At 50.0% G+C, this 24280-nt stretch overlaps 1 protein-coding gene across 3 annotated transcripts in view; it reads left to right on the forward strand.

Annotated features, from left to right (window-relative positions):
- The window catches only part of LOC116948936 (multiple PDZ domain protein-like), a 169847-nt gene that overhangs the window by 136980 nt on the left and 8587 nt on the right, over window positions 1–24280 (forward strand). For all 3 annotated transcript variants that reach the window (XM_032966232.2, XM_032966236.2, XM_032966235.2), the window contains 11 exons: window positions 2845–2919; window positions 5932–6073; window positions 12349–12488; window positions 15468–15551; window positions 18183–18382; window positions 18782–18929; window positions 19439–19525; window positions 20037–20199; window positions 21831–21883; window positions 22649–22771; window positions 24175–24279. In XM_032966232.2, the coding sequence (XP_032822123.2) occupies window positions 2845–2919; window positions 5932–6073; window positions 12349–12488; window positions 15468–15551; window positions 18183–18382; window positions 18782–18929; window positions 19439–19525; window positions 20037–20199; window positions 21831–21883; window positions 22649–22771; window positions 24175–24279 (1320 nt within the window). The remainder of the gene's footprint in view (window positions 1–2844; window positions 2920–5931; window positions 6074–12348; window positions 12489–15467; window positions 15552–18182; window positions 18383–18781; window positions 18930–19438; window positions 19526–20036; window positions 20200–21830; window positions 21884–22648; window positions 22772–24174; window position 24280) is intronic.

Raw genomic sequence — 24280 nt, forward strand, 5'->3', positions numbered from 1 at the left:
CAGGCGAGGTAGTTAACGTCTCGCCACCGCAGTGCCCGACACAGCAAGACGTCAATCAGATTTCTCGTAGGATTATATCAAAACACTCCCGACCGCTTCACGCTCGCTCTCCCATGTGTTTACAGGCTACTGTCCCCTACCCCTCCCCGTGTGCTGTTTCACGTGATGTCCGACGTTTCATTCCACGTTCTGGAAGCTTCTCCGAGGAGCTAAAACTGAAACGCGGGGACAGCCCCGCCAGAGAGATGTACAGGTTTTATAAGAAAAAAAAAATCTTATTTTTTTTTTAACCATGCTTCACCACAATGGTCAGTGCGGGTTGGTGAAGGGTGCACCCAGGGCCAGTTCAGATATCTCCCAAAATCTGAATATTTATCTAGACTGGAGGAAACTGATAAGCTCTTAAGCTCTTTTTCAAAGATGTCCAGAAGGAAATCGCCAATGGTGTTAGCCTGCCATGCCCCGGAATCAAATTCAGTTTGATGGGTTCATACTACAGTGTGCTAACCGCCACCATACCTCTTACTATATAGCACTGTATCTACGCAGTCGTATGTATGTGTGTTTCGTTGAACTTGTTTAGCACCGTACGTAGCCAACCGTGATAATCGTGGGTGCAGGGGGGGGGGGGAAGGACAAAAACTAAGCGCAGTTCTAAAGAAATGAGTTTTCCGGTGGCATTCTAATACAGCATAAACACTTTTCCTTCTCCGGCCACTTTGTGTAATCGTTTCACCCCTTTACTGACAGTTATTTTGCCTTCATGTTAATCATTCGTTCTATCAACGTCATTACGCAGTAGTGTGCTTCACAAAAGTGATCCGTCAAGCTGCAAACAGACGAATACTCAGTGGCCTGCCCTCGTGACTGATGATGTCACGCGATCTTTACCGTACACTTTTATAGACAGACGATATGCTTTGCCAATTCTCTGCCGGGGGAATCGAACTGTAAACTGTTGTGCAAAGTGACCTACGTTGATTGCACACTCAGGCCCACTAAATACAATTGTTCTGAAATATGTCTCATGTCACATCGTCTGAGCTGAGTCGGTGCCCATTGACAGGTGATTTCCATCACTTCCTTTCTCCCCGGCAGAATCTTTATCGTAATTGTGCTTAGATATGGTCCCCGCATATGCCACCTCCTCCGTTATCATTCCACTTCCCAATACACACCTTGCTTGGAGCCATTCTCCACCTCTTCACCTTCCTATCGCACCGTCTGACTCATTCCAAGTGACAACCACATGCCGTGCGTGTCTCATCCTTCCGCGCCGTCCAACATCCGCTCGTGTAGCTCATCGCCCCACCACGCGTGCTGGAGCGCTCCGCGCCTGCGTCCTCACTCTCCTGTTCATCGTTCCACTTTGGTTGCCCCAGTCGTCTTAATCGTTTCCCAAAAGATGTCTTCGCCGATCCGATTCCGTTTTCTCACTTCGGGTCCGCACATCTGCCCACTTCAGTGACTGTGCTCCCATGGTCAGTGTGGGTTGGTGGTGAAGGCATAGAAGTACAGTATAATACAACCTTGGATTTTGCTTCGCTGTCTGCCACGTAGCCCTCCACCCACCCCCGCCCCTCCACCGCCCTCGCAAAGCCTGTGGTCCCCCATCCAAGCATTAACCAGGCTCTCAAGCACCATCCGATTAGCACGGTTGGCTACGTACGGTGCGAGTGAAGTTTCACATCCATACGTACATACACGCTCGTTTTCCCCAGGAAATGCTCAATGAGTCTCAAGACTCATTCAGCGAGAGCCCAGATCGTTTTTCACAGTAGGGGAGGGGGCGGGGGGTGGGCGGCAATTTCCCCGTGCTTCCCAAGTGACTAATTTGCGAGTGATTTTAAAAATTTCGCAAATTTGGAGCCTTGACGCCGGCACACGATGGCCTACACTTCTTCGAAGGACATCACGGCATCTCGAACGTGGATAGCACGCATCCTGTGGTTAGTCCAGCACTAACCGGGGCAGCCCGTTGAATTCGAGCCTCTGCAGAACACTCTACCACCGTTAGTCGGGAGGAATTTTTATAATTCACTTTTTTTCAGGCGCCGTGGTATATGGTCAAAGTGCCGTCTCCAACTTTGATCCACTCTACCTCTCTGGCCTCTCTGTGTGCCGTGAAGAAGTGCCATTGCCTAAGATTATCCCCTATTATATACTCTTCCTCTCAGGGCCACGGTGTTGTTCACGAATAGCAGCATTGGGTTTTTTGTGTTACCGCTGGGCCACGTCTGCCGCCACCCCTCGTTGAAGCTGCATTATCCGGAGTCGCGCGACCGTACCACTTATCCCTGCGAGCATAGATCCATTTCCATTAGGATCAGCCTTCAATTATCCCCGTACGCCCGAAGTGTGCTCCAGTATGTGGAGCCTCTAATTGCTATCGGTACGACCATCCTGAGTTAAAAGCCACCCATTCCAGTCTTGATGGAAATAAAAAAAAACACCACTCGCAATAATGGCATCATCAGCCGTCGTCTACACACTGCCGAACATGTGGCCCCCCTCCGCAAGCCATCACCACGCTTCGCTCTCCTGGATGTGTGTACGCGTGTTGGACTTCTTCCGCACCGTACGTAGCCAACCGTGCCAATCGGAGGCGCGGTAAAATTTACTTTCGGCTGTGCGACGCAACAATCCATCCCGCTTCTTTTCTCGCTCCGTCTCGTTCGCGGTGGACGTCCTCTCGGGCTCGTTTCTTCCCCTCCTCTGGCTGACGGCCCCTCCGCAGTGACGCGTCCTACAGGTGCTAGATCAAGGCCGCGATGGTGCTGGTGGTGGTGGTGAGGATGATGGCGATGACCTCGTGGCCGTGTTTGTGTCGCGTCCCACACACAGGGTGGGCGGCTGAAGGTGGGAGACCGCATCCTGGCCGTGAATGGGGAACCTGTTCTGGGCCAAACGGCCGACAAGGTGAGAATTTATTTTATTTTTTAATCACGTTTGCTGGAGCACAGGTTCCACAACATCACGTGGCCAGCAACAAATAGAACTCCTGAAGGTTTAATGGACAAGAGGAAATAAGCGTCTTGAATTGAGCATGGTTATAAGAGACGATCGGAGGGAATTCGAAGGTGCGAGGGAAGCTTCAGAAAGAGAAGTGTTGTGACCTGCAGTGTGGTAAGTGAGTGGGTGGGTGAGTGAGTGGGTGAATAAGTCAGTGTTGTTATGGCCTGCAGTGTGGTGAGTGAGTGAGTGGGTGAGTGAGTGGGTGAGCGAGTGACTGAGTGGGTGAGTGAATGTTATCACAGCGATAGTTTAGCGGTTAGCGCGCTGCGCTATGAACCTGGCGACCCGGGTTCGATTCCCGCTCACGGCCAACACCAGTGACGATTATCTGAACCGGCCCCGGGCCTCCCCTAGGTCGACTCAGCCTCAAATGAGTACCTGGTGCAGTGTGTCAACATTGCCACTAGGGAGACAAAGGCGGTCGGGCGTGGTGCTGGCCACCCACCCCCTCGTGTACCGTTACGGCCTTCATAGGTGCTCGCTAACAGCACTTGCCCCTACAGTCTGTTAAGGCTATATGGGGGATCTTTTTGTTATCACCTGTAGTGTGGTGGTTGAACACAGTGTGGTGGATGAGACGAAACGGTCAGCCTGGTATAAAACGCGCTCAACAATGGTGGAGGAATCAATGAGCGAAGCTCACGGAGAATGTGTGTAACCATGGTCGTGGCGGTTGAAGACACTGCGAGTGACTGGCGTGAATAGATGAGTGCTGGATCGTTCTATCAAGTCCGGTTGTGGTCGCAACCGAGTGCTCCACCGCACCACACGTGAGAGGACAGTGTTCCAACTTGAGTCAAATTGTGCCTCTGTGTAGCTATCTAGTGGTGATAATTGTACAGTAATAGAGAAGGCTTTGGCACGGGAAGGAGATGGCATTCGGGCCATGAAACGTGGCGCGAATGCAGACTCATCGTGGGTTTAAAGCACTCTCATCTTTCATGCGTCCGACGGTCGGGATTTGATATCTAGAGCTGTAAATGTCCAATAAATTGATGAGTTCATGATAAAATGCATAACAGGGTGTTGAGTTAAATGGCAAGGTGTTGCCGGCCGATAAGTATATACTTACATTCTGCATTTATATGGGTATTATCTGCGGCCAAAATAAATTTTCCTTTTAATTTGATGTAGGAAAAAAAGACATTTTGAAGGTTTTTCATTAATTTAACAGCATAAATAATGTATATGACGCAACGATAAATTGGACCGTGGTGGAATAACCCTTTGCAGGAGCCCTCTGATGGATGGTGTTCCCCCCCCAAATTTATTTGCCAAATCGGCAACAACGACAACGCAACAGCGGATAACATGACAACCCCTCTCTACCTTATGAGCATTCGGCATTCAGGCAGCGTTGAGACAGTGGTGGAAATTCCAACTTCCTACATTCGAAAATGACCAGTCAATCCATAGGGTGACCAATAAAACATTAATAAATCAACATACCAGCTTTTTTAGTGCAATGCAATCATAAATCCACTGCTGGATGCAGGCCACCCCAAGCTGTCTCCATTTGTCATTGTCATGCGATGCAGCGATCCATTGAGTACCCGCACATGAGCCAATTTCATCGCTTCATCTCCGTGGCTGTCGTCCTCCTTGGGCGTGTTTTCACTTTTCGGCTGCCACTTCGCTGCCACTTTGACCATCGGCCGTCTTCCCTCCGAGCGACGTGTCCTGCCCAAGCCCACTTTTGTCAACGGTTCAACGCGATGCACCTAACTTGGCTATTTTATGCTCTGATCCACATTATTTATACATCTCATGAGAGGCAACTGAATCTCACGATACTGCACGGAAACACTGGAGCACATTCATTGCTCCTTGTGTTTTTTTACGAGGTAAAGCCCACCGAGCTATGTAGCTCTTTTTCAGAAGCGACCTGGCCACATATGATAGCTCAACGAAGTGGCCTATCATGCGGAAATGTATCGCAGCCAAATACTCTAAACGCGTGTTGATTCTAAATGTGGAGGGAAAAACCGGAGGACCCGGAGAAATATCCACGTGACCACGGGGTGAACATGGAAACTCCAAATATACAGGCATCAGGGTCGGGATCGAACCCACAACCTCCTGTATACCAGGCGAGGTCGTTAATATCTCGCCACCACGGCTTCCTTGCTGAGACCATCAAAGCCATTGCACACAAGGGTGCCCTTTCACCCCAACTCTGCAGCTCAGACTGAGAGACTCATTGCTTTGACCTGGGTCTCGCAACCCCCACGAGCCATCCACTCGCCTCCGCCGAACACTTTTTTTTTTCATCCGCTCCCTGCCAGTCGGCAACGACAGCTCGGTGTTTAAGAGTTTGAGACGCGGGTCCGGGGACCTGTGGCCCCGTGACTCTTTCATTCTGCCTGACAGCCACGTGAGATCTGGCTCTTTGAAATGGGCCCGCAAGCGATATTGATCTGCCACCGCGAGAATCTTAGCTCTGCTAATCGGCTCCTGGAGGGGGGGAATAGTTTTCCTTCCCGGTCGCGCTGCGTTTGTAATTTTAGCACGCTCAGACACATATCTCACTTTAAGGGGGGCGGGGGGGGGGGCCCTGTTTCATCTCGGTTGACACGAATGTTAAATTTTTTTGCATGATCGGACCTCAAAGTACTTTTGGCAGGTTAACACCCACGTTTGCAATATTGGATAACGTCATTGGATAACGCTGTCGGATAACGCCGTCGTGTGTGTATTAACGCGCGGTTGCCCGCGATAGGTTTGTGAAAATGCTGTTCGCCCGGGGAAAGGTTTCTGCACTCCCCTCATTTAAGACGATGTCCCTGGACGCGGGGCGGGGTGGGGGCTGGGTTGGGGGGGGTACGTTTGCACACAAGGGCCGATAAGATCCGAATGTCATTTTCTTTGCCTCTGGTTCTCCGGCGCCCCCCCCCCCACCACGACCGTTGGCCCCAGGTGCAGCAGCTGCTGCGGCAGGACCCGGACCCGTCGGTCACGCTGACGGTGAGCTCGCGCGACGAGCGGAACTTCCCCCAGGTGCCCACCACGCTCGTCGTGCCGCCAACCACGACCCAGCCGCCGCCTTCCGCTGCCCCCAGTGAGTTATTGCGCCGACGCCCGGACCAGACGACGTTGTGACCTTTCGTGGAAGGGAACGGCCAACAGATGTGGATATTGCAGAACTATCTACTTTTGAGCGCCGTTCAATTGACCTCCGGTCCACGCAATAGGGGCGGCAGTGATTTTCTCACCCACCCTGCTTTCAGAGAATAATGTTTGTCGCTTGACAGGCAAATTGATATTTTTTTCATTTTTTAGAGATAGAATTTAGCCAAATCGAGCGCGGGAACCAAATTTCACATGACAGGTTCTTTTGGTCAGGCATCGGTTATCCAGGCTGAGACCATCGACTCACTGAAATTGAGAACCCGGTTGAATCGCAGAGCTGCCCGCATACAAACCCAGGGTCTCAGCAGTACCAGCTTGGTACTCGGACCTCTGAACCGCCCGGCCCATCTTCACCATGACTTGAAGTCAAACATTAATCAGGAGCAAAAGGGCAGTGCTGATCATTTCCGTTGGTGGCCCCAAGCCAGCAGTGGAAATTTGTACGTCCCTATGGCATGAAACCAATCTCTCCAAACAGACATGCACTCATGCATTTAGATTATATGGCTGCTATAAATGTGCACGTGACAAGCCACTTCATTGAGCTATCGTTTGTGGCCCGGTCGCTTCTGAAAAATAACAAATAGCTCCGTGTTCCTTACACAGTAAAATAAAAAAATAGTTTGGTGTTAATTCATGTATTTATAGTGATACTTTGCAGACCTATCGTTTTTTTGTATTCTTTGTTGTAACTTTTCTGACCAACCTCGATTTGGACATCTGTGAAAAAGAGCTTCATAGGTCATCGGATTTCTCCAGGATAAATAAACAACTTGATTCTGTATTTCCCACAAAGCGGGCACCAATTTTATTTACCCCGGTAGAGCAATAGGCAATAGGCTGAGTCAATCCTCGACTGTCTTATGCCATGCTGGCCGAACACATGTAACCCACTCATTGTCTGGTGCCTCCGCGTGTGCCGAAGTCCCCTAAGAGCAGGAGATTGCCATTCGTTGTATGCATGTATGTTGAACTTCTTTCGCACCATATGTAGCCAACCATGCTAATTGGAGGTGCGGGGGAAGGACAACAAACTAAACACACAAAAAGCAGCTCGAAAGAAATTTGTTTTCAATCCAGATTATTTAAAAGTGCACAGCTCGGAAGGAAGAGCATTCCAGACGGCCGCAAAAGCGCATCTGAAAGCACGCGATGCAGTGGCCTGTTTTTATTCGATGGTAGGCAAAAGCCGCTGCGAGGATGACCGGAGCTTGCGTGATGGTTTATGCTCCAATATGAGATCAGCAAGGTATTGTGTTTCGTTTATATTGTGGGTTGCTTGGCCAGATATCCTGCAGTTGTGGGTGCTGTGCACAGGGCGCGCTCTCGCTTGTCAGGAAAGTGCCGTTCTGGAGTCACGGATCCACCAGAGACAATTGTAGGCAAATTGGACATGGCGGTGAAATTGGCTGACTTCATGTTCCGTGCCAAGCTGCCGAGTCAGAGCGTTTAGCAACCATAAAAGGCCAAAATTCTGCTTTTGTTAAGTTTCTTGGTTATAAACCATGTCCCCCCCCCTCCCCCCTCTGCTGTAATTCCCTTACCGTGGAATTGCAGAGAAATCCTCCGCTTAAGCCCACAGGCACTGGTGCACTGGGACCGGCACTCCCTGTTTTGTAACGGAGGCCCCGGGTCGCAAAGCAGTGCAGTTGAAACATCCGACGTCCTAAGCTCTCCGCCATTACCCACATTCAACACGTGTGCAGCCCTGTTGGCAGTCCACTGCTGGATGAGGTGCCTCACCCACGGCGTGTGACACTTGGGCATTCTTTTGACCGTACTACACCAACCCTGGTGAGTGCGTGTTTGTAAAGGCGATGGATTTAGCTTTGTTGCCCTCTGCTCACCACCACATGGCATGGCCTCACAGCCACCCATGGCAACCTGGCACGCACGACGACCGCCCATCCAAGCACTGTCCAGACTCAATTCTTAAGTAGTTCCCGACTAAATCAGGCACGTTCCGGGTGACTTGGTCGTATGCAACAATATACAATCATGCGGTCAGATATATGCATTTTTAAAACAGTACTTTATTGGCGTTATGAATACGGCGTACAGTTTCTACATGACCGGCGTAGTTATATACGTACGTATGTATGTTGAACTTCTTTCGCGCACCCTAAGTAGCCAACCGTGCTAACCGGAGGTGTGTGGGAAGGACAACGAACTAAACACAAAAAGCAGTTCCAAAGAAATGAGTTTTCAATCTAGATTTAAAAGTGCACAGTTCCAGTGGCTTCCTAACACAATCTTCCTGTGAGAGGCTACATAACAAAGTGATATTCGCTATTTGGAGATGGCTTTGACGATCACGAAGCATCCGGTTTTAAACTAAACTAACTACTACACTGTTATTGAGCTAAGGATCTCTTTATCAGAAGGGGCCTGGTCACAAACGATAGCTTAACGAATTGGCGTATCACGTGGAAATTGATCGCAGCCAAATACTCTAAACGCACGTTGTTTCTAAATGTGGAGGGAAAAACCGGAGGACCCGGAGAAAAATCCACGTGACCACGGGGAGAGAGAGACGCGCAAACTCCAAATATACAGGCGTCAGGTGTGAGATCGAACTCACGACCCTCCGTTATTCCGAGCGAGGTAATTAACATCTCGCTTTTGGTGTCGCGGCTCGGTGGGAACGGCGAAAGCGTCTGCGGTGAGGTGATCCGAGTTCACGAGCCGCACTATTTCGGCGCCGAGCCACAAAGTCATTCTCCGTGGGTGGTTCTCCACACGGCTCCCGGTCCCCCAAATATCGCTCGCGATAAAGCCACTCGCTTTTATCTGCGCAAATTTTTTTACTGCTGCTGCTGGGTTCAACGTTAACTTCACCGTCGGGATTAACATAAACAAAACAAGCGATCGCGCCATCACTTTGCACGCGGCTGCCCGTCAGGTGCGGGTTGACGGCTCGGTGAATTACGATTCGGCGTCCGCGCCCTGCGCGTAGGAAGTTTTCCGCGCGCGAGCACGTCCGTGTGGCTCGCCCACAGCTCTGTCGTTCCCCCACGTCGGGTCGCCCCAAATTGATCCACTGGGTTTATAAAAAAAAACAGTGAAGCGCTGGGCCCCCTCAAATCCATCGTCCAGAAATGCACGCCACATTGACCGCATCACTTCACTCGTTCGTCTGGGGAAATATTTACGTGTTAAAAAATCCAAATCAAATCGCGCAAAATTTCCTCACGGAATTTGAAACGCGGGGGGGTTTTTTGGCGTGATTTTTCAAGCCCCGTCCCGCTTTTCCGTGCCTTGACAGGGCTGACGACCAGAGCGTGGGGCTGTGTCGACAAAAACACAAGGCGCTGTCTTTCGGCACGATTCTAACGCCTCCCCTGCTCATGGGAAGCGGTTTGCTGTGCCCAAAAGTCGGTGTCCTCTCCTCTTGGCACCGCCCCAGTGACAGTGAGATAGATTCAACTGAGTCGCAGACGTACTCTTTGGAGGCAACACGTATTTATTCACACCAACACATTAACACAAAGGGGTTACTGCCCCTTTACCAGATAACCTATGGTGGTGGACCAACAGGCTAACTACGCTAGTTACTGGGAGCAGCTACAACGGACAGGACCCTCGCTGGGGGTCCTCGTCCACGTGTTGGTGGCTTCTTCTTGGACGTAGAACGTAGATCTTCAGGTGACAACAACAACGCTGAACCCCGGTCTCTGTGTGAACCCGGTTTATATGCTCCCGGATCGTGGCTGGCCCCGCCCTTGGCCACGACCACTTTCTAGAAACCTCTTGTCGTTTCTCGACCCTTGTCGTAGGATATCACCCTGACACGTGACCACCCCCGACCCCCCACCTAGGGCCCCTCTGTAGATCTTACTGGTCACGTGCCTTCCAGGGTCAACCAGAGTGCCATGGCCTAGGGTAACCTCATCCCATGGCTGACACTCTCACACTCCCTCCTGTAGGAGTCAGCACTGCACGTCACGCGTGGGTGCCACTGCGCTCTCTCAGCGCTCACCGAGCCCCCGCTAGGGCTGGTACTGCACCCACCTACGGGGTGTCCGCGATGACAATGCATCGCACGCCGTGCCTCTCTAGGGCCGGCACCACACAGTGACATCCGCGATGTCACTACAACAGTACGAAGTGAGCTCTCCAGGCTGCCCGGTGTGCTCTCCGTTACAGTTGAATCTGGCCTTGTTTAAACATCTCCAAGATGACACGTTTTAGCCAATTGAGTATTTAAATTTGTGATCGGTGGAGAAGATTAGAACATGAGCGGCTGCTCAATCTAACCGCCTGGAATGACAGCTAAAAATGAAGATAAATCATCAATAGGCATTGTTTCATTTAAAGCTTTTCCGACATGCGTTGGTCTTCGAAAGTATTTCATTTGGAGTATGAAAGCTAGATGAGTTCCCTTGATGAGTAGCTGTCAGGGCAGAACACGTTTACATCTTTTCAAGATGACCCTTTTTGTTTGGAGCAGCCCTTTAATCAAATTGGTCGGATTTTAATAGCGGAAGTCCCTAACAGCCAACAGCTTGGCTTGATGCTGCCGTTCCGTTCGTACTGTATCATCATCATGAGATTTATAGTGGCCACCCCGTTATAGGCAGACGGGCAGAGCCAATGCATACATATTTTCAACCTCGGTGAGAAACTATTAATAAGAAGTGTCTAATCTGCATGTATCAGAGTCTGGAGAATTCCTTCTTGGCCGCTTCATCAATTAAAATGAATGAGGGGTCACTGGGAAGCTTGTGATCCGTAATTTATGCAAACGATCTCGAAATTATGAAAAAATTTACCTCTGAGATGATAATTCGGCTTAGCGGTCCTGAAGCTGCTTATTCCACTCCACCATTTGAAGCAATCGCTTGGCACGGAACTCAATGCCCACAAGCCCATTACGAACTGCCATACAACGGACAACCTTGTGCCATGCTATGGGAGCAGGAGGAGCCATTGAATCTCAAGTGCTTCCCACTATATTGGACAAACCGGTGAACGGTGAAGGTCAGGTGAGTTGATGACTTGGGTCTTTCGGTAAAGTCACGTAGTTAGGTTCAATTTTTTTTATTATAATTTTTTTTTTAAACTACGACGTTTCGATCGCAACACAAGCGATCGTCATCAGGTGGAGAAAGAAAGGAGGGTAAGCCTCTAAAGGCAAACTGTTTATAAAGGTTTCAAATGGGCGTGGCCGAAGTATCAGAACGGAGTGGGCGGGGCCCAAGACCGATAAGGTTATATTTTGATTTAAAGCTTTCGCGACTGCAGTGGTTCATATTCTTGGTTCTTTCGGTAAAGTCACATTGAAGGGAAACAATGGTGAACATCGGAGAGTGCAGTGTGAGCGAAGAAGATTATGCTAATGAGTTGATGACTTGGTGCGTGGTGAGGTCAGGGGAGTGGTGAAAGTCTGGCGAGGGTCATGTGAGGGGGCTGCCTTCTCGCGTGCAATTAACACACAAAAGGTGTCCTGTGTGAGCGTAATGAATATAAAACATTTAGATCCGTCAGCCTATGGGCCCTCCGGGTATATTGGTCCTAGTCGTGATTTTATTACCCGCAGTTCATCAAGAGAGTGCGTAATTCTTTTTGGAACACGTCTGGCCAGCGTCTAAGACACACCAGACTTGAACGTATCTGAGCTGCGCATAACGAACTAGAAACCGGTTTTGAATTACGCCACGAAATCGCAGGCAGCTTGGCTCGCGTAAACACCAGAGAGGCTTCGCGTGCCACGTGAAGAAGAAGGAGCGATGTCGCGGGGCATCTTCGTACGAGTCGCAGCGCAGACGGGGTTACGTCTAGAGCTGAGCTAACTGATTAATTATTTAAGCAATCGATTTTGCAACTTATAGGAGAGTGGTGGAATAAGTTGGAGAAAATACACATTCGCCCATCTGTTCCCCCAAGTGTGCTGCTGGACGGGAGGTAACGTACGGAGCTTGACGATGTCATCAGTGTCATCGGCCGTGTCACACTAGTCTTGGTTTGTAGAGCGGATTCCAGCCTTTGGGAGGCAAGATGTGAGCGGAGGCCGACATTTGAAAATTGGGCCCGAGTAATCGGGCACAAAAACCGCAGTCGTCGCGATGTTTTACTCATCGACCCGGCTTCCTCAACTTAACCGTCCCGGCCCCCGGTTGCGTTACCCATACCAACCGCTCCCCACCACCACCAACCCCCCCCCCCCCCGCCCCCCCCACGTCTCTACCATCGCACCGCGTGCAGGCGTCACGTCGTCCCGCGTGGCGGAGGAGTTGGACCCCGCCACGTGCGCCATCGTGGCCGGCCGCGAGACCACCATCGAGATCAGCAAGGGCCGCACGGGCCTGGGCCTCAGCGTCGTGGGCGGCGTCGACACCCCCCTGGTCAGCGCGGCATTCCTCATGCGCACATCTGCAGCCATGCTATCAATCCACTGCTGGATGACAGATTCTCTCCTCTCTCCCCTTCACCCTCGACCCTTCACCTTCCATCTGACACTGTCCTGCCCACGTTGCTCATGTACATGGGAGAGGGCGCCGCGGTGGCGAGATGCGTACCAGGCGAGGTAGTTAACATCTCAGTTCAGTCCTGACCCCCAACGGCTGTATATTTGGAGTTGCCGTGTCTCTCTCCCCGTGGTTTCGTGGATTTTTCTCCGGGTCCTCTGGTTTTTACCTCCACATTCAGAAACGTACGTTCAGAGCTGTCATTTGTGGCCAGTTCGCTTCTGCAAAATAGCTGTATACCTTATTGGGCCTTACCTGGTAAAATAAAAAAAATTAAAAGTTGAGTAGTTTAGTTTACACATACAGCTGATTTAGTCAATCGAATGCTGGATGAAAGCCTCCTTTAGCCGTGTGGTTCACGGTGGGGCTAGTTGACCATATGTTACCACTCTGCTCCGTGAAGTTACTCCTCACCACTGATGTGAGCCGTGGCCAGTGAATCGAACTCAGCCCACCGGGGTTCACCATCCAGTACGCTAACCACCGTACCACTGCTCCACCTCCGGTTGCATTTACAACCAGGTTTCAACCCTGGTTAGACCAGGAATATTTTAAGCGAAGCCATTGTTAGTGGTCCGGTCGGGGACAATGAGCTCGGTGGACTTGAGAACAAAGGAAGATGATCATCTGGTTGATAACACCGTGTAAGACATTTTGTTTTTGTTCCTGGGTAGTAAGTGTTATTTCCTAATTGCTTATGCCTCAGAAGTACAGAAAATGGCTATTATTCCCCACAAACATTGCTTTTGTTACCAGGACAGTGATATTTGGAAATTTACCTATTTTACAGAACATTCCAGATAGATTCAGTGTCTTCATCGGACCACAGATAAAGAAGATCTTGGAGTGCAATGAATTCCCCAAGAAGCTCACTAGTAAGGAGAAAGCGGCTTGGGACAGCTTTGTCGTAGTGGTTCGCGGCTTCCTGGGCAATCACAAGGTCAAAAAATATGTGGAGCTGGTTGAGACTCTGGTGAAGAACCACGGCACAATGGGCTGGCTGGAGGATGTCCCTCAAAGTCGAAATCCTTGATGCTCATCTTGATAAATTCAAGGAGAACATGGGGGCGTACTCGGAGGAGCAAGGCGAGCGCTTCCACCAGGATATACTGGACTTGGAACGCCGCTACCAAGGACAGTATAACGAGAACATGATGGGATACTACATTTGGGGGCTGATTCGTGAAAGTGATTTACAGTTTAATCGTAAATCTCGAAAAATTGCTCCTAAATTTTTTAGTAATTTTTGTATTACTTTAGTATAAATACATGTACATTTTTATTCATATGTTGTTTTTTCTGACTTTATGTGAACGGAAAAACACAAATTCGCACCTTTTTTCATTGAAAATAGGTCAATTTAAAAATATCACCGTCCTGGTCACAAAAGCAAAGTTTGTGGGGGAATAACAGCCATTTTCTGTACTTTTTAGGCATAAGCATTTACGAAATAGCACTTACTACCCAGGAGCAAAGATTCTGTTACATAGTGTAATGGATCCGACTTGCGCAGTTGCATCGACCGAGAGAATATTACCGCAACTTAAATAATGTAATCTGCTGTTGGCGCGATGGCTCTCACCAGGGTAATGCGATATCTCTACCACTGCCCTGCCCCCCGATGAAATGTAAACCATTGATCGTTAAAAACAAACGCTTAAAAGCCAAAAAAAATAGAAAATGTACAAATCTTGAGCGCCGTGGCGAGGCATGACGGAAGTGCTGAGTGGCACGGTCAGTCGTTGTTTTCCGTGGTGGAGTATTTTATACTACACCGTGATCCAATACTGGATAATTGAAGGGAGCAATTCACGTGTTAATTCAAAGCCTCTACATGTCTCCCACTGATGTCAATCACGTACTTACATGTGTTTACACTCTCCCTCTGATACGCTTTGTCCGGCATAACCAGTGTGAATTGCTCATTTCACATTCAAAATATGCGTAAGCAAAATTATGTTTTTATTGATACTGCTTTGGCAGCGGTTTACGAGCATCAATAACAAGAACTGAACACATTCCTCAACAACACTGCGCTGAACATAAACGAAAAATAAAACATCTCAATAATATGCTCTCTGGTTCTTGCGGTAAAGTCACGTAGATAGAAAAATAATTTTAAAAAACACGACGTTTCGGTTACAACACAAGTCTTCAGGTGAGAAAATGATCTGCGGTTGTGGCTTTATATAGGCACGGGAGGGGGGGGGATAGGGGGGGAAGGAGTCTTGTCGAGTCGTGGCTGTAGGAGTTCACAGAGGAGGGGGGGGGCTGGCATAGGGGGGAGAGGGGCGACGTCTTGAGCAGTGGGACCCTCCGTCAAAGCGTGGCATCTCTCCTCGCCGCTCTGAAGAAGGGCCTCCGCTCGAAACGTCGTCCGTCTTGCGTGCGTTTTCATTTGGGGGCACAGTGGTGTTCTGACCTGTGCTCACTCATTGTGGTTTCAGTGGGGTTTCTACAAATGGATCATCAGGTAGAGTGGTGCCACCGTCCGGTGGTTACAGCGCTTTGGTGAACGTTTGCTTTGTGTGGAAGGTGCTATACAGGGTGCTTCAAAATAATGTTTAACACTTCTGAGAATTTGCAACAATAACACGAGAAATGTGCTGCTGCCTCCGGACTCTGGAGAGTACCTGGAGAAGATTCCAGGCCACGCAGTTGACAACGATGGCGAACAAGTGGGAGACTCTTTGACTTTTTGAAGCTATTAACATTACATTTGTTATCACGTTACAGTGTAGTATCTGTTCTTTATCCATTTAAAACGATAGTCCCGTGTAAGTGTTAGCATGTTTTTTGAAGCGCCCTTATATATAATATATATAAATATATTACTATGATGACATTTGTCTCCAGGGAGCGATCATGATTCACGAGGTTTACGAAGAAGGAGCTGCTGCCAAGGACGGGAGGCTGTGGGCCGGAGACCAAATCCTGAAGGTGAGATCTCAGGTGGCCGCGATATTTACCATCGTCGTCCACGTTGTGACGATTATCGCGATATCATATCCCTTCCCCGCAAACTTTGTGTGGACGTATTTCACACGTTTCTCGTTTTCTGCGCTTCGCTGTGCAAAATAAAGATTTACCTGAAAGTTGCTCAACTGCAGTTCGCTCGGCGTAGGCCTGCCCCACCGAGTCTTCCCGTCGTCAGAGCTTAGCAATCTGTAACGAGTTGCAGCGCAGGTAAGTGCACAAGTGAATTAACCGCGGATCTGATGATGTCAAATAAAACGCCGTGCTGTCAATTACAACGAAAAACGCTTAGCAAAGCATTACTTTGATGGATAATATTTATTTATATAGACCTTTAACGATTTAGTTTGTTATTTCCTACGTAGATTGTCAAGAAATTGCATACGCGAGAAAAATGAAATGAGCGACGTTGCTCACGATATGACGATATTTTACCAGGGCGGAAGTTTGCGATCACACGTTATATCATACGCACAGTCGGTCCATCGATCAGCAGGTCCCGTTTGGTGGGGTCTAACGTGGGTATGTTATCGCACCTCTCCCAAGAGTAGGCCGAATACCCTCTTGGGATAGGAGAGAGGGGGGCTGTAGTGGAGGTGGTTCCGCCAGCCTTGGCAAGAGCAAGCAGTTGCACGGCTGTGCCTTTAATTACTTTATATTGTAGGATGCATAGTGGCATCGCAGCTCTCGTGAGACCGTGGGGGTTGGGGGGGGTAGGGCTGAACGATGAATCGATTTCAAATCGACATCGCAATTTGGAACGATGCCATTAGCAAATCGCAAACGCTGCGGTTTTTTTTGTGATTTGAAAAGTTATATTGCTTTCTTATTGGAATTGTTTTATTTTTGTATTATTGTAACTTATTTTATTTAACTTAACAATGGTTCTATGTTTGATTGTACTATTTCAATTAAAACATTTTAACAAATACATGTTGGAAGCAAATCATATCTTTTAAGTTCTCATCCTTGCATTAGAACATATAGAGCAGTTCATATTTTGATGGTATCACGTGGTAATACTCTATCACGTGTTTGAAATCTATTTACACAGTGAATATTGAACTGAAGCTTGACTCAAAAAATTTAATCGCATTTAGATATTTTCTCCAAATCGTTCAGCCCTGGTGGGGGGGGGGCAGGGGGGGAGCGTAGATGGCCGTTTTGGATCTTAAAAGGTCGCACTCATCAGACACAAAGTGCTTGGCACAAAAGACTCACAACACCTCGCTGATCTCATCCTAGGAGAATAAACCACCACGTGAATTCTGGTCATCTTTGGAGCAGCTTTTGGCTGGCTATCGAACAAAGACAGTCACCCAATCGTGTGCTTTGCGACATGCTCCTGCAGCCGTCTAGAACGCTCTTCCTTCCGATATTAGGGGAGCAACTGGTGCCTTGCACTTTTAAATTTCGATTATGAACGAATTTATTTTTTGAACTGCTTGTTGTGTGTTTAGTTTGTTGTCCTTCCTCCGCACCTAGGATTAGCACGTCTGGCTACGTACGGTGAGAAAGAAGTTCGCCATAGAAACCAAAAAAAAAACACATCCTCGCACGAGCAAGCGCATCCGCTCCACACTTCACCTCGCGGCGTGCATGCAATTACAGCGCTTTCTCATCACGTGGTTTATTTTTGCCATCATAGGTATAATTTTTTTCACGGAGGACGTGTTACGTCCATCGTCCTTACTACCGCCACGTCTTGAGTAGACATTGCCTGTGGCATGTATTATTATCTTTGTCCGTTATTATTGCTGTTGGGCGCTCCAATGTAGACCACCGTGATTATGTGAAAGGTCATTTCAATAATTTCAACAACAACAACACATTCTTAAATAGTCTAATGTTCTAATCTTGTCAGTGATCAAATCACCTGTAATTTACCCGACCTCCTGCATATTGTTTGAATGGGCGATCCCCCATGCTTATACATGTTGCTGTAGGCTGCTTCGGGTATTTAGCAACAGAGGGGAATGCAGAAAAATCCATCAATGTTCTGCATTGATTCTATTCATATTAGTTTTATAAAGGCAGTCGGTCACAGGCAGAGGAGAAAAGGAAGGTCTGGACCGTGGACTTAGAAAAATAAGTTCCAGACCAGGGGGGCCGTGGAGGAGAATGAGCGTTGCTGCCACTGAGCGAAGGTTAAAGGTCAAAGCCGCATTATCCCTGAGTCACGTGACCAGACTACTTTCTCTGCCCGCATTGATCCATTGCCATTAGGGTCAGACATCAATTGTTCCCCACGTGCTGTGTTCCTCGGTATGTTCCGGATCCTATTATATCATTACGACATCCACCCATAGTTTAAGCGCCACCGGTGGCTGGGGGAAGCGAGTTCCAGCAGAGGACGATGAGCGACCTTCCCGCGAGCGAAAGGTCAACCGGGGTGCTTGGGCAGAAATCCTCGGCCGCTCTTCTCCGACGTGTTTTCCCGGTTCCTGAAGAAGCTACCGGCACTGGGGAGCGAAACATCGGACAGGAAGCGGAACGGCACGAAACACTAAACCACGTGGAAACGGAAAAAAATATTCGGTCCTTGGCGACGTATCACCCGAACGGTGTCACTTCAACCCCTTGGTGCCTGCGCAGGTGAATGGGACGGACCTGCGCTCGGCCACGCACGAGGACGCCATCAACGCTCTGCGCGCATCACCGCAGCTCGTGCGTCTGTACGTGTACCGCGACGAGGCGCGTTACCGCGGCGACGACGAGAGCGCGCTGCACGTCTTCACCGTGGAGCTGCTCAAGAAGGCCGGCCGCGGACTCGGCCTCAGCATCGTCGGCAAGAAGTACGGACGCCGCCAAAAGCAATCCGCGCGCACGCTCGTTCGCTCGTTCGCTTGTCCGTCGCGAACGCCACCCGCCTGGCCCGCTCGCTTATGTCAACCATTTGCTCGGTCGTCCAATCGCTCGATCGATTGCCAAATGCCGACCCCGCTCACTCGTTAGCTCTCACCCACTTGCCCTGTGCGCTCTTTTACGCTCCCGCTCGCTTACCTGCCCCGCAAAAAATAAACTACGCTATCTTCCAATCGCTCGCTCAATTGATCGGTAGACCGATCACCCAAATACCTGCTCACCTGCTTGCCTGCCTGTTCACTCGGTGATGAGCTCACCCACCCACCTGTGTTTTCACTACCGTCGTTGTTGTTGTTGTTCTCATTGTTGTTGTCGTGGCCGCTGCGCAGGAGTGGGAACGGGGTGTTTGTGTCGGAGGTGGTGCACGGGGGGGCGGCCGAGGCTGACGGGCGACTCACGCAGGGCGACCAGATCCTGTCGGTGGACGGGGAGGACGTGCGCTCTGCCTCACAGGAGACCGTCGCTGCCATCCTCAAGGCACGACGGACACCAGGGGCTCACACGCACACACGAAGACAAAGGTCCCCCCTATAGCCTGAACGGACTGTTGGGGCAAGTGCTGTTAGCGAGTAGCACCTATGAAGGCCGGCACGGCACACGAGGGGGTGGGTGGCCAGCACCAACCACGCCCGGCCGCCTTTGTCACCCCAGTGGGGATGTTTTAAACACTGCACAGAGTAATCATTTGAGTCGTCCTAGGGGAGGCCCATAACCGGTTCAGATAATCGTCGCTGGTGTTGGCCTTGAACGGCAATCAAACTCGGGTCAGCAGATTCGTAGCGCAGCATGCTAACCTCTGTGCCACCGCTCCCCACGAACAAAACAACGACAAAGATCCCACGTGTATAGCCTTTACCGGACTGTTGGGACAAGTGCTGTTAGCGAGCACCTATATACATGCACACAGACACACACCCAGACAGGCACACACACACACACACTGGGCAACTTAACGAGTCGTTGTGGTGTCCGTGGTCTCCGAGCAGTGCGCCCAGGGTGTGGTGAAGATGGAGGTGGGGCGCATGAAGGTCGGCTCCTTGCTCTCCTCCCGGCGAACGTCCGACACCAGCCAGGTGAGCCCCTCGGACGTGCCGCCCGGCTCGGTTCATCGCAGTCGAGGTGGTGGAGCGGCGGTGGAGATGAGTCCGTACTTGCCGAGCGCCGCTTGTCTCCTGGCGAGCCCAGGGGTGCGGGCACCTCCTCGACGCCCGCGGGTTGAAGGGAGTTTCACGACAATTTGTGCGGGGGTTCCTTAATCAGAATCGGATCGATTATTTGTACTGGAGGAATCCGATGAGCTGTGAAGCTCTTTTTTTCCACAGATGTCCAGTACGGGCGGGTCAACCACTTACAACGGCAAACAATAAACTAAAAACCGATGGGTGTGCAGAATAGAGAAAAATATGAGCAGGTCACTAAATATAAGCAAATAAGGAATTATTTAATTAATGATATAAGTCCGATTTGTCACGCTTTGGCAATGCAGCAAGAACAACAACAAAACAGTCCCAGACCAGACCAAGACAACACACAGTCCCCCCCTGCTACCCCCCCCCCCCCTCCCCGCTCTGGTTTTGTGTGCAGGTGAGCCAGGCGAGCGCCAACAGCCTGCCCCCGCCGTTCGGCGTCGTCACGGCGAGCGTCGCCGCCGCCACGGCGGCCGCCAGCGGCAGCAGCAGCAGCAGTGAGCCCACGCCGAGCCGCTCCGACGGCACGCTGTCCCCCACCAGCTCGCAGGCCACATCCGGTGAGCGGCTACGAGCGGCCACGAGCGGCCACGAGCGGCCACGAGCGGCCACGAGCGGCCACGAGCGGCCACGAGCGGCCACGAGCGGCCACGAGCGGCCACGGGCGGCAGGCCGTGGTCGGCCGTACCCGCCGGTGATGAGGCAAGGGTGGGCCGGGGCCGGATGGGCTCGCAGGACGGATCGGGCAGATTGAATAATAATAATAATAATCTCTGTTTCGTAAAGCGCCTTTTATATTGAAGTATGTGAAAGGGCTGGATGTAAAAATACAACTACACTCACAAGTATAGATGAGATCTAAGCGAAACAGAAAGGTGATAATAACAATATGGCGGCTTCTCCCGCGGGTGGGTTGAGGGGGGTGGGGCGCCGACCAAACGTCTCGCCAAATTGATGGGAACGGAGCTGGCGGTGGCGGCGGTGGCTGTCGGCTCAATTTTTTAGTTTTGGTGGTGCCGGCACCGTAGAAGCGATCGGGGGTGGGGTAGGGGCGGGGTAGGGGTGTGGGGGGTTAGCTAGGTAACGGCTCTGACTGGTCACGTGACACTACTTTGACACCGTCCAAAAAGGCTCTTATCCTGGCAGTGCCACAATAGGCAGCCTCTTGTCGTCCTCATGAAACGCACGAGGCAGTGGCGTAGCTATCGAGTGTGCAGGCGGTGTAGCTGTACCACGGCCCACGGGCTGAATGGGCCCAGGTGCTTGGCTATAATGAGTGAGGGGGGGGTGTGGGCAGGGGGGGGGGGTAGCCAGTGGGAATTGGACAGGGGGGGGGACCCCATTTCATTCCTTGTACCAGGGCCCATACCAACCACCCTAAGCCAGTGATAACGGGGAGTAATGTGTACGGCAATCGTTTCAGAAAGTAGGTTCGATGCACACGGGATACTGAAATTTGAACATATGTACTTTATTTATTTTTTAGTTATTTTAAGGGGAGCCACGGCGGTGAGATGTCATCTTCCTCACCTGATATGCAGAAGGTCGAGAGTTCGATCCCGACCCTGACGCCTGCTGTATATTTGGAGTTTGTGTGTTTTCCCCGTGGCCGAGTGGATTTTTTTTCTCCAAATCTTCCCGTTTTTCCCTCCGCATTTAGAAACATGCGTCTATATTATTGAGACTATTTTTCTGCTGTGGATTTCTACATGATTAGCCACTTTGTTGAGCTATAATTTGTGGCCAGGTCGCTTCTGAAAAATAAGCTAATGGCTCAGTGGGCCTTAACTTGTAAGATAAAACAAATTGTTAAATTTTACTTGGATGTATTTTCTAAGTGATTTGTTTACCTTGCTATAATTTGCACTCATGTCGTGTGTTTTTTGTGTTATTTGTTGTTTTAACGTTCTGACCCGCCCCTGCTGGACATCTGTGAAAGAGAGCTTTATAGCTCATCGGATTCCTCCAGTCTAAATAAATATTCTAATTCTGATTCCGAACGCATCCTCGCCGACACAGAAGAGCGAGTTGGTTCGTCCATGTCGGTCCGACGCCACAACGCAGAACGCTCCGTTGAGAACAAGCGGCAAGCCAGCGACGGCTGTGGATAGGTAAAGGCTTCAAGATGTCGTAGTCATCGTCATAGTCATCGTTGTTGTTTGTTGTTGTTCCTTGTCGTGGCTCCCGTCAGGCTCAGAAACACCGCAGCAGCAGCAACAAATACGGACTGTGGAACTGACCAAGGTGGGTGATACATGCGTACAAACATACACACGTGCACACTTAAAAGACAAAGATTCCCTTTGCCCCCTTGCAGCCTTAACAGCCTTTTGGGGCAAGTGCTGTTAGTTAGCAAGTACCTATGAAGGCCGGCAGGGCACACGGGGTTGGGGGGGGGGGGGTTGGCCACCACCATGCCCGACCACTTTTGTTTCCCCAGTGCTAATGTTTAAAGACAAATATTCCCTTATAGCCTTAACAGCCTTTTGGGGCAAGTGCTGTTAGCGAGTACCGATGCCACCTTTGTCTTGCTAGTGACGATGTTTACACATCATTGCCCAGGTACTCGGCCCATGCATACATACACACATACACCTATTCAATTGAATACATAAACAATGAATGTGATTTAAAGGCAATGCCTTCAATGGAATGCATTTACATCCAAAAGTATGAAATTAGAAAATAAAGTAGAAAATAAAATCTAAAATTTGGCCTCTATATTCCAAAATGCAATATCTGGAGAAATTTTCTTCCTAAACTCATCTCTAATACACACCCATACAGACAAATACCTGGATGTCTCTCTGCCTCCAGCTTGTCCACGCCAACTTTCAATACAACAGCTGTATTTTCTTCATGTTTTGTGAAGCATTTTCAATTTCTCTTGCAACACACTTGTTTTCGCTCCGATGTCAACATTTTTTTGAGTGGCTCCCACTTGCAAGTGAATCTCATCCTGCCTCTGGTTAAACAAAACCAAACTAAAAACTTTGACCCCTTACGCAGGACCCCAACGACTCCCTGGGCATCAGCATAGCGGGGGGCATGGGCAGCCCCCTGGGGGACGTTCCGGTCTTCATCGCCATGATCCAGGCCGACGGTATTGCCGCCCGCACGCAGAAGCTCAAGGTGAGCTCCGTGTACCAAACTAAAACTAAACGATTTAACTTGTTTTTTTATTTTATCAGGTAAGGCCCACTGAGCGATGTAGCTCTTTGGTCAGAAGCGACCACAAATGATAGCTCAACGAAGTGGCTTATTACGCGGATATGTTACAGCAGACAAATACTCTGAACGCGTGGTGATGTTGATTCTAAATGTGGAGGGAAAAACCAGAGGACCCGTAGAAAAATCCACGCAACCACGGGGAGAGAGACGCAAACTCCAAATATACCTCTTGTGTACCAGGCGAGGTAGTTAACATCTCACCACCACGGCGACGCCACCACCACCTCATTGGCAACGCATTCTTCATTAAAAACGAAACTATTTTTTTTTCTTTTACTAGATAAGGCCCACTGAGCTTTAGAACTATTTTTCAGAATCGACCTGGCCATGAATGATAGCTCAACGAAGTGGCTTATCATGTGGAAAGTTATAGCAGCCAAATACTCTAAACGCACGTCTTTAAACGTGGAGGGAAAACCGGAGGGCCTGGAGAAAAATCCACACGACCACGAGGAGTTAGAGACGAGCAAACTCCAAATATACAGGTGTCAATGTTGGAATGGAACCCACGACGTCCTGTATATCAGGCGAGGTAGTTAACATCTCCGCCACCGTGGCACCCGACCGCGTCCTACACCACGTGTAGGGACCCGAGTCGTGAATTTTTGGAAAGGCCACTTCCAATGTAGCCTACGTAAACTGTTGGGGCAAGCGTGGTGAGCGATCACCTGTGAAGGCCGGTTCAGCCCGATGAGGTGGTGGTGTGGCCAGTAACAATGCCCTGCTGCCTTTGTTTCCTTGGTGCCGATGTTGTGACTCGCAGATGCACGCCGCCGACGACAACTTGAATCTGAACCTTGCTTGGGTCTCCCTTAGGTCGACTCAGCCTAAAATGGATACGTTTGGCAGCGTGTTGACGTTAGCTCTGGGTTGACAAAAGTAGCTATGTGTGTGTGTGTATGTGTGTGTATGTGTGTGTGTATGTGTGTGTATTGTATGTGTGTATTGTATGTGTGTGTGTGGGCAGTGGTAGTGGAGCGGTTAGCTCGCTGCACTACGGACTCGTCGACCCGAGTTCGATTTCCGCTCGCGCCCAAAACCAGTGACTTAACTGGTCCTGGGCCTCCCCTAGGTCGACTCAGCCTCAAATGAGTACCTAGTGCGTTGTGTAAACATCGTCACTGGGGAGACAAAGGCGGCCGGGCGTGGTGCTAACCAACCACTCCCTCGTGTGCCGTGCCCAGCCTTCATAAGCATCTCCAATTAGCACGGTTGGCTACGCACGATGCAAAAGAAGTTCAACATACATAGGTGCTACATGGCTTGGGGGGGGGGGGGTGAATCTTTGTCTTTGTGTCGGGCAGGTGGGAGATCAGCTGATAAGCGTCAACGGTGAGGCGGTGCATGGGCTGACGCACGCGCAGGTGGTGGAGCTCCTCAAGAAATCTCCCTGCATCCTCCGGCTGCAGG

This window comes from Petromyzon marinus, chromosome 35 (assembly GCF_048934315.1).
Source record: "Petromyzon marinus isolate PM22_M1 ecotype Great Lakes invasive population chromosome 35, UKy_Petmar_22M1.pri1.0, whole genome shotgun sequence".
Lineage (NCBI taxonomy): Eukaryota > Metazoa > Chordata > Hyperoartia > Petromyzontiformes > Petromyzontidae > Petromyzon > Petromyzon marinus.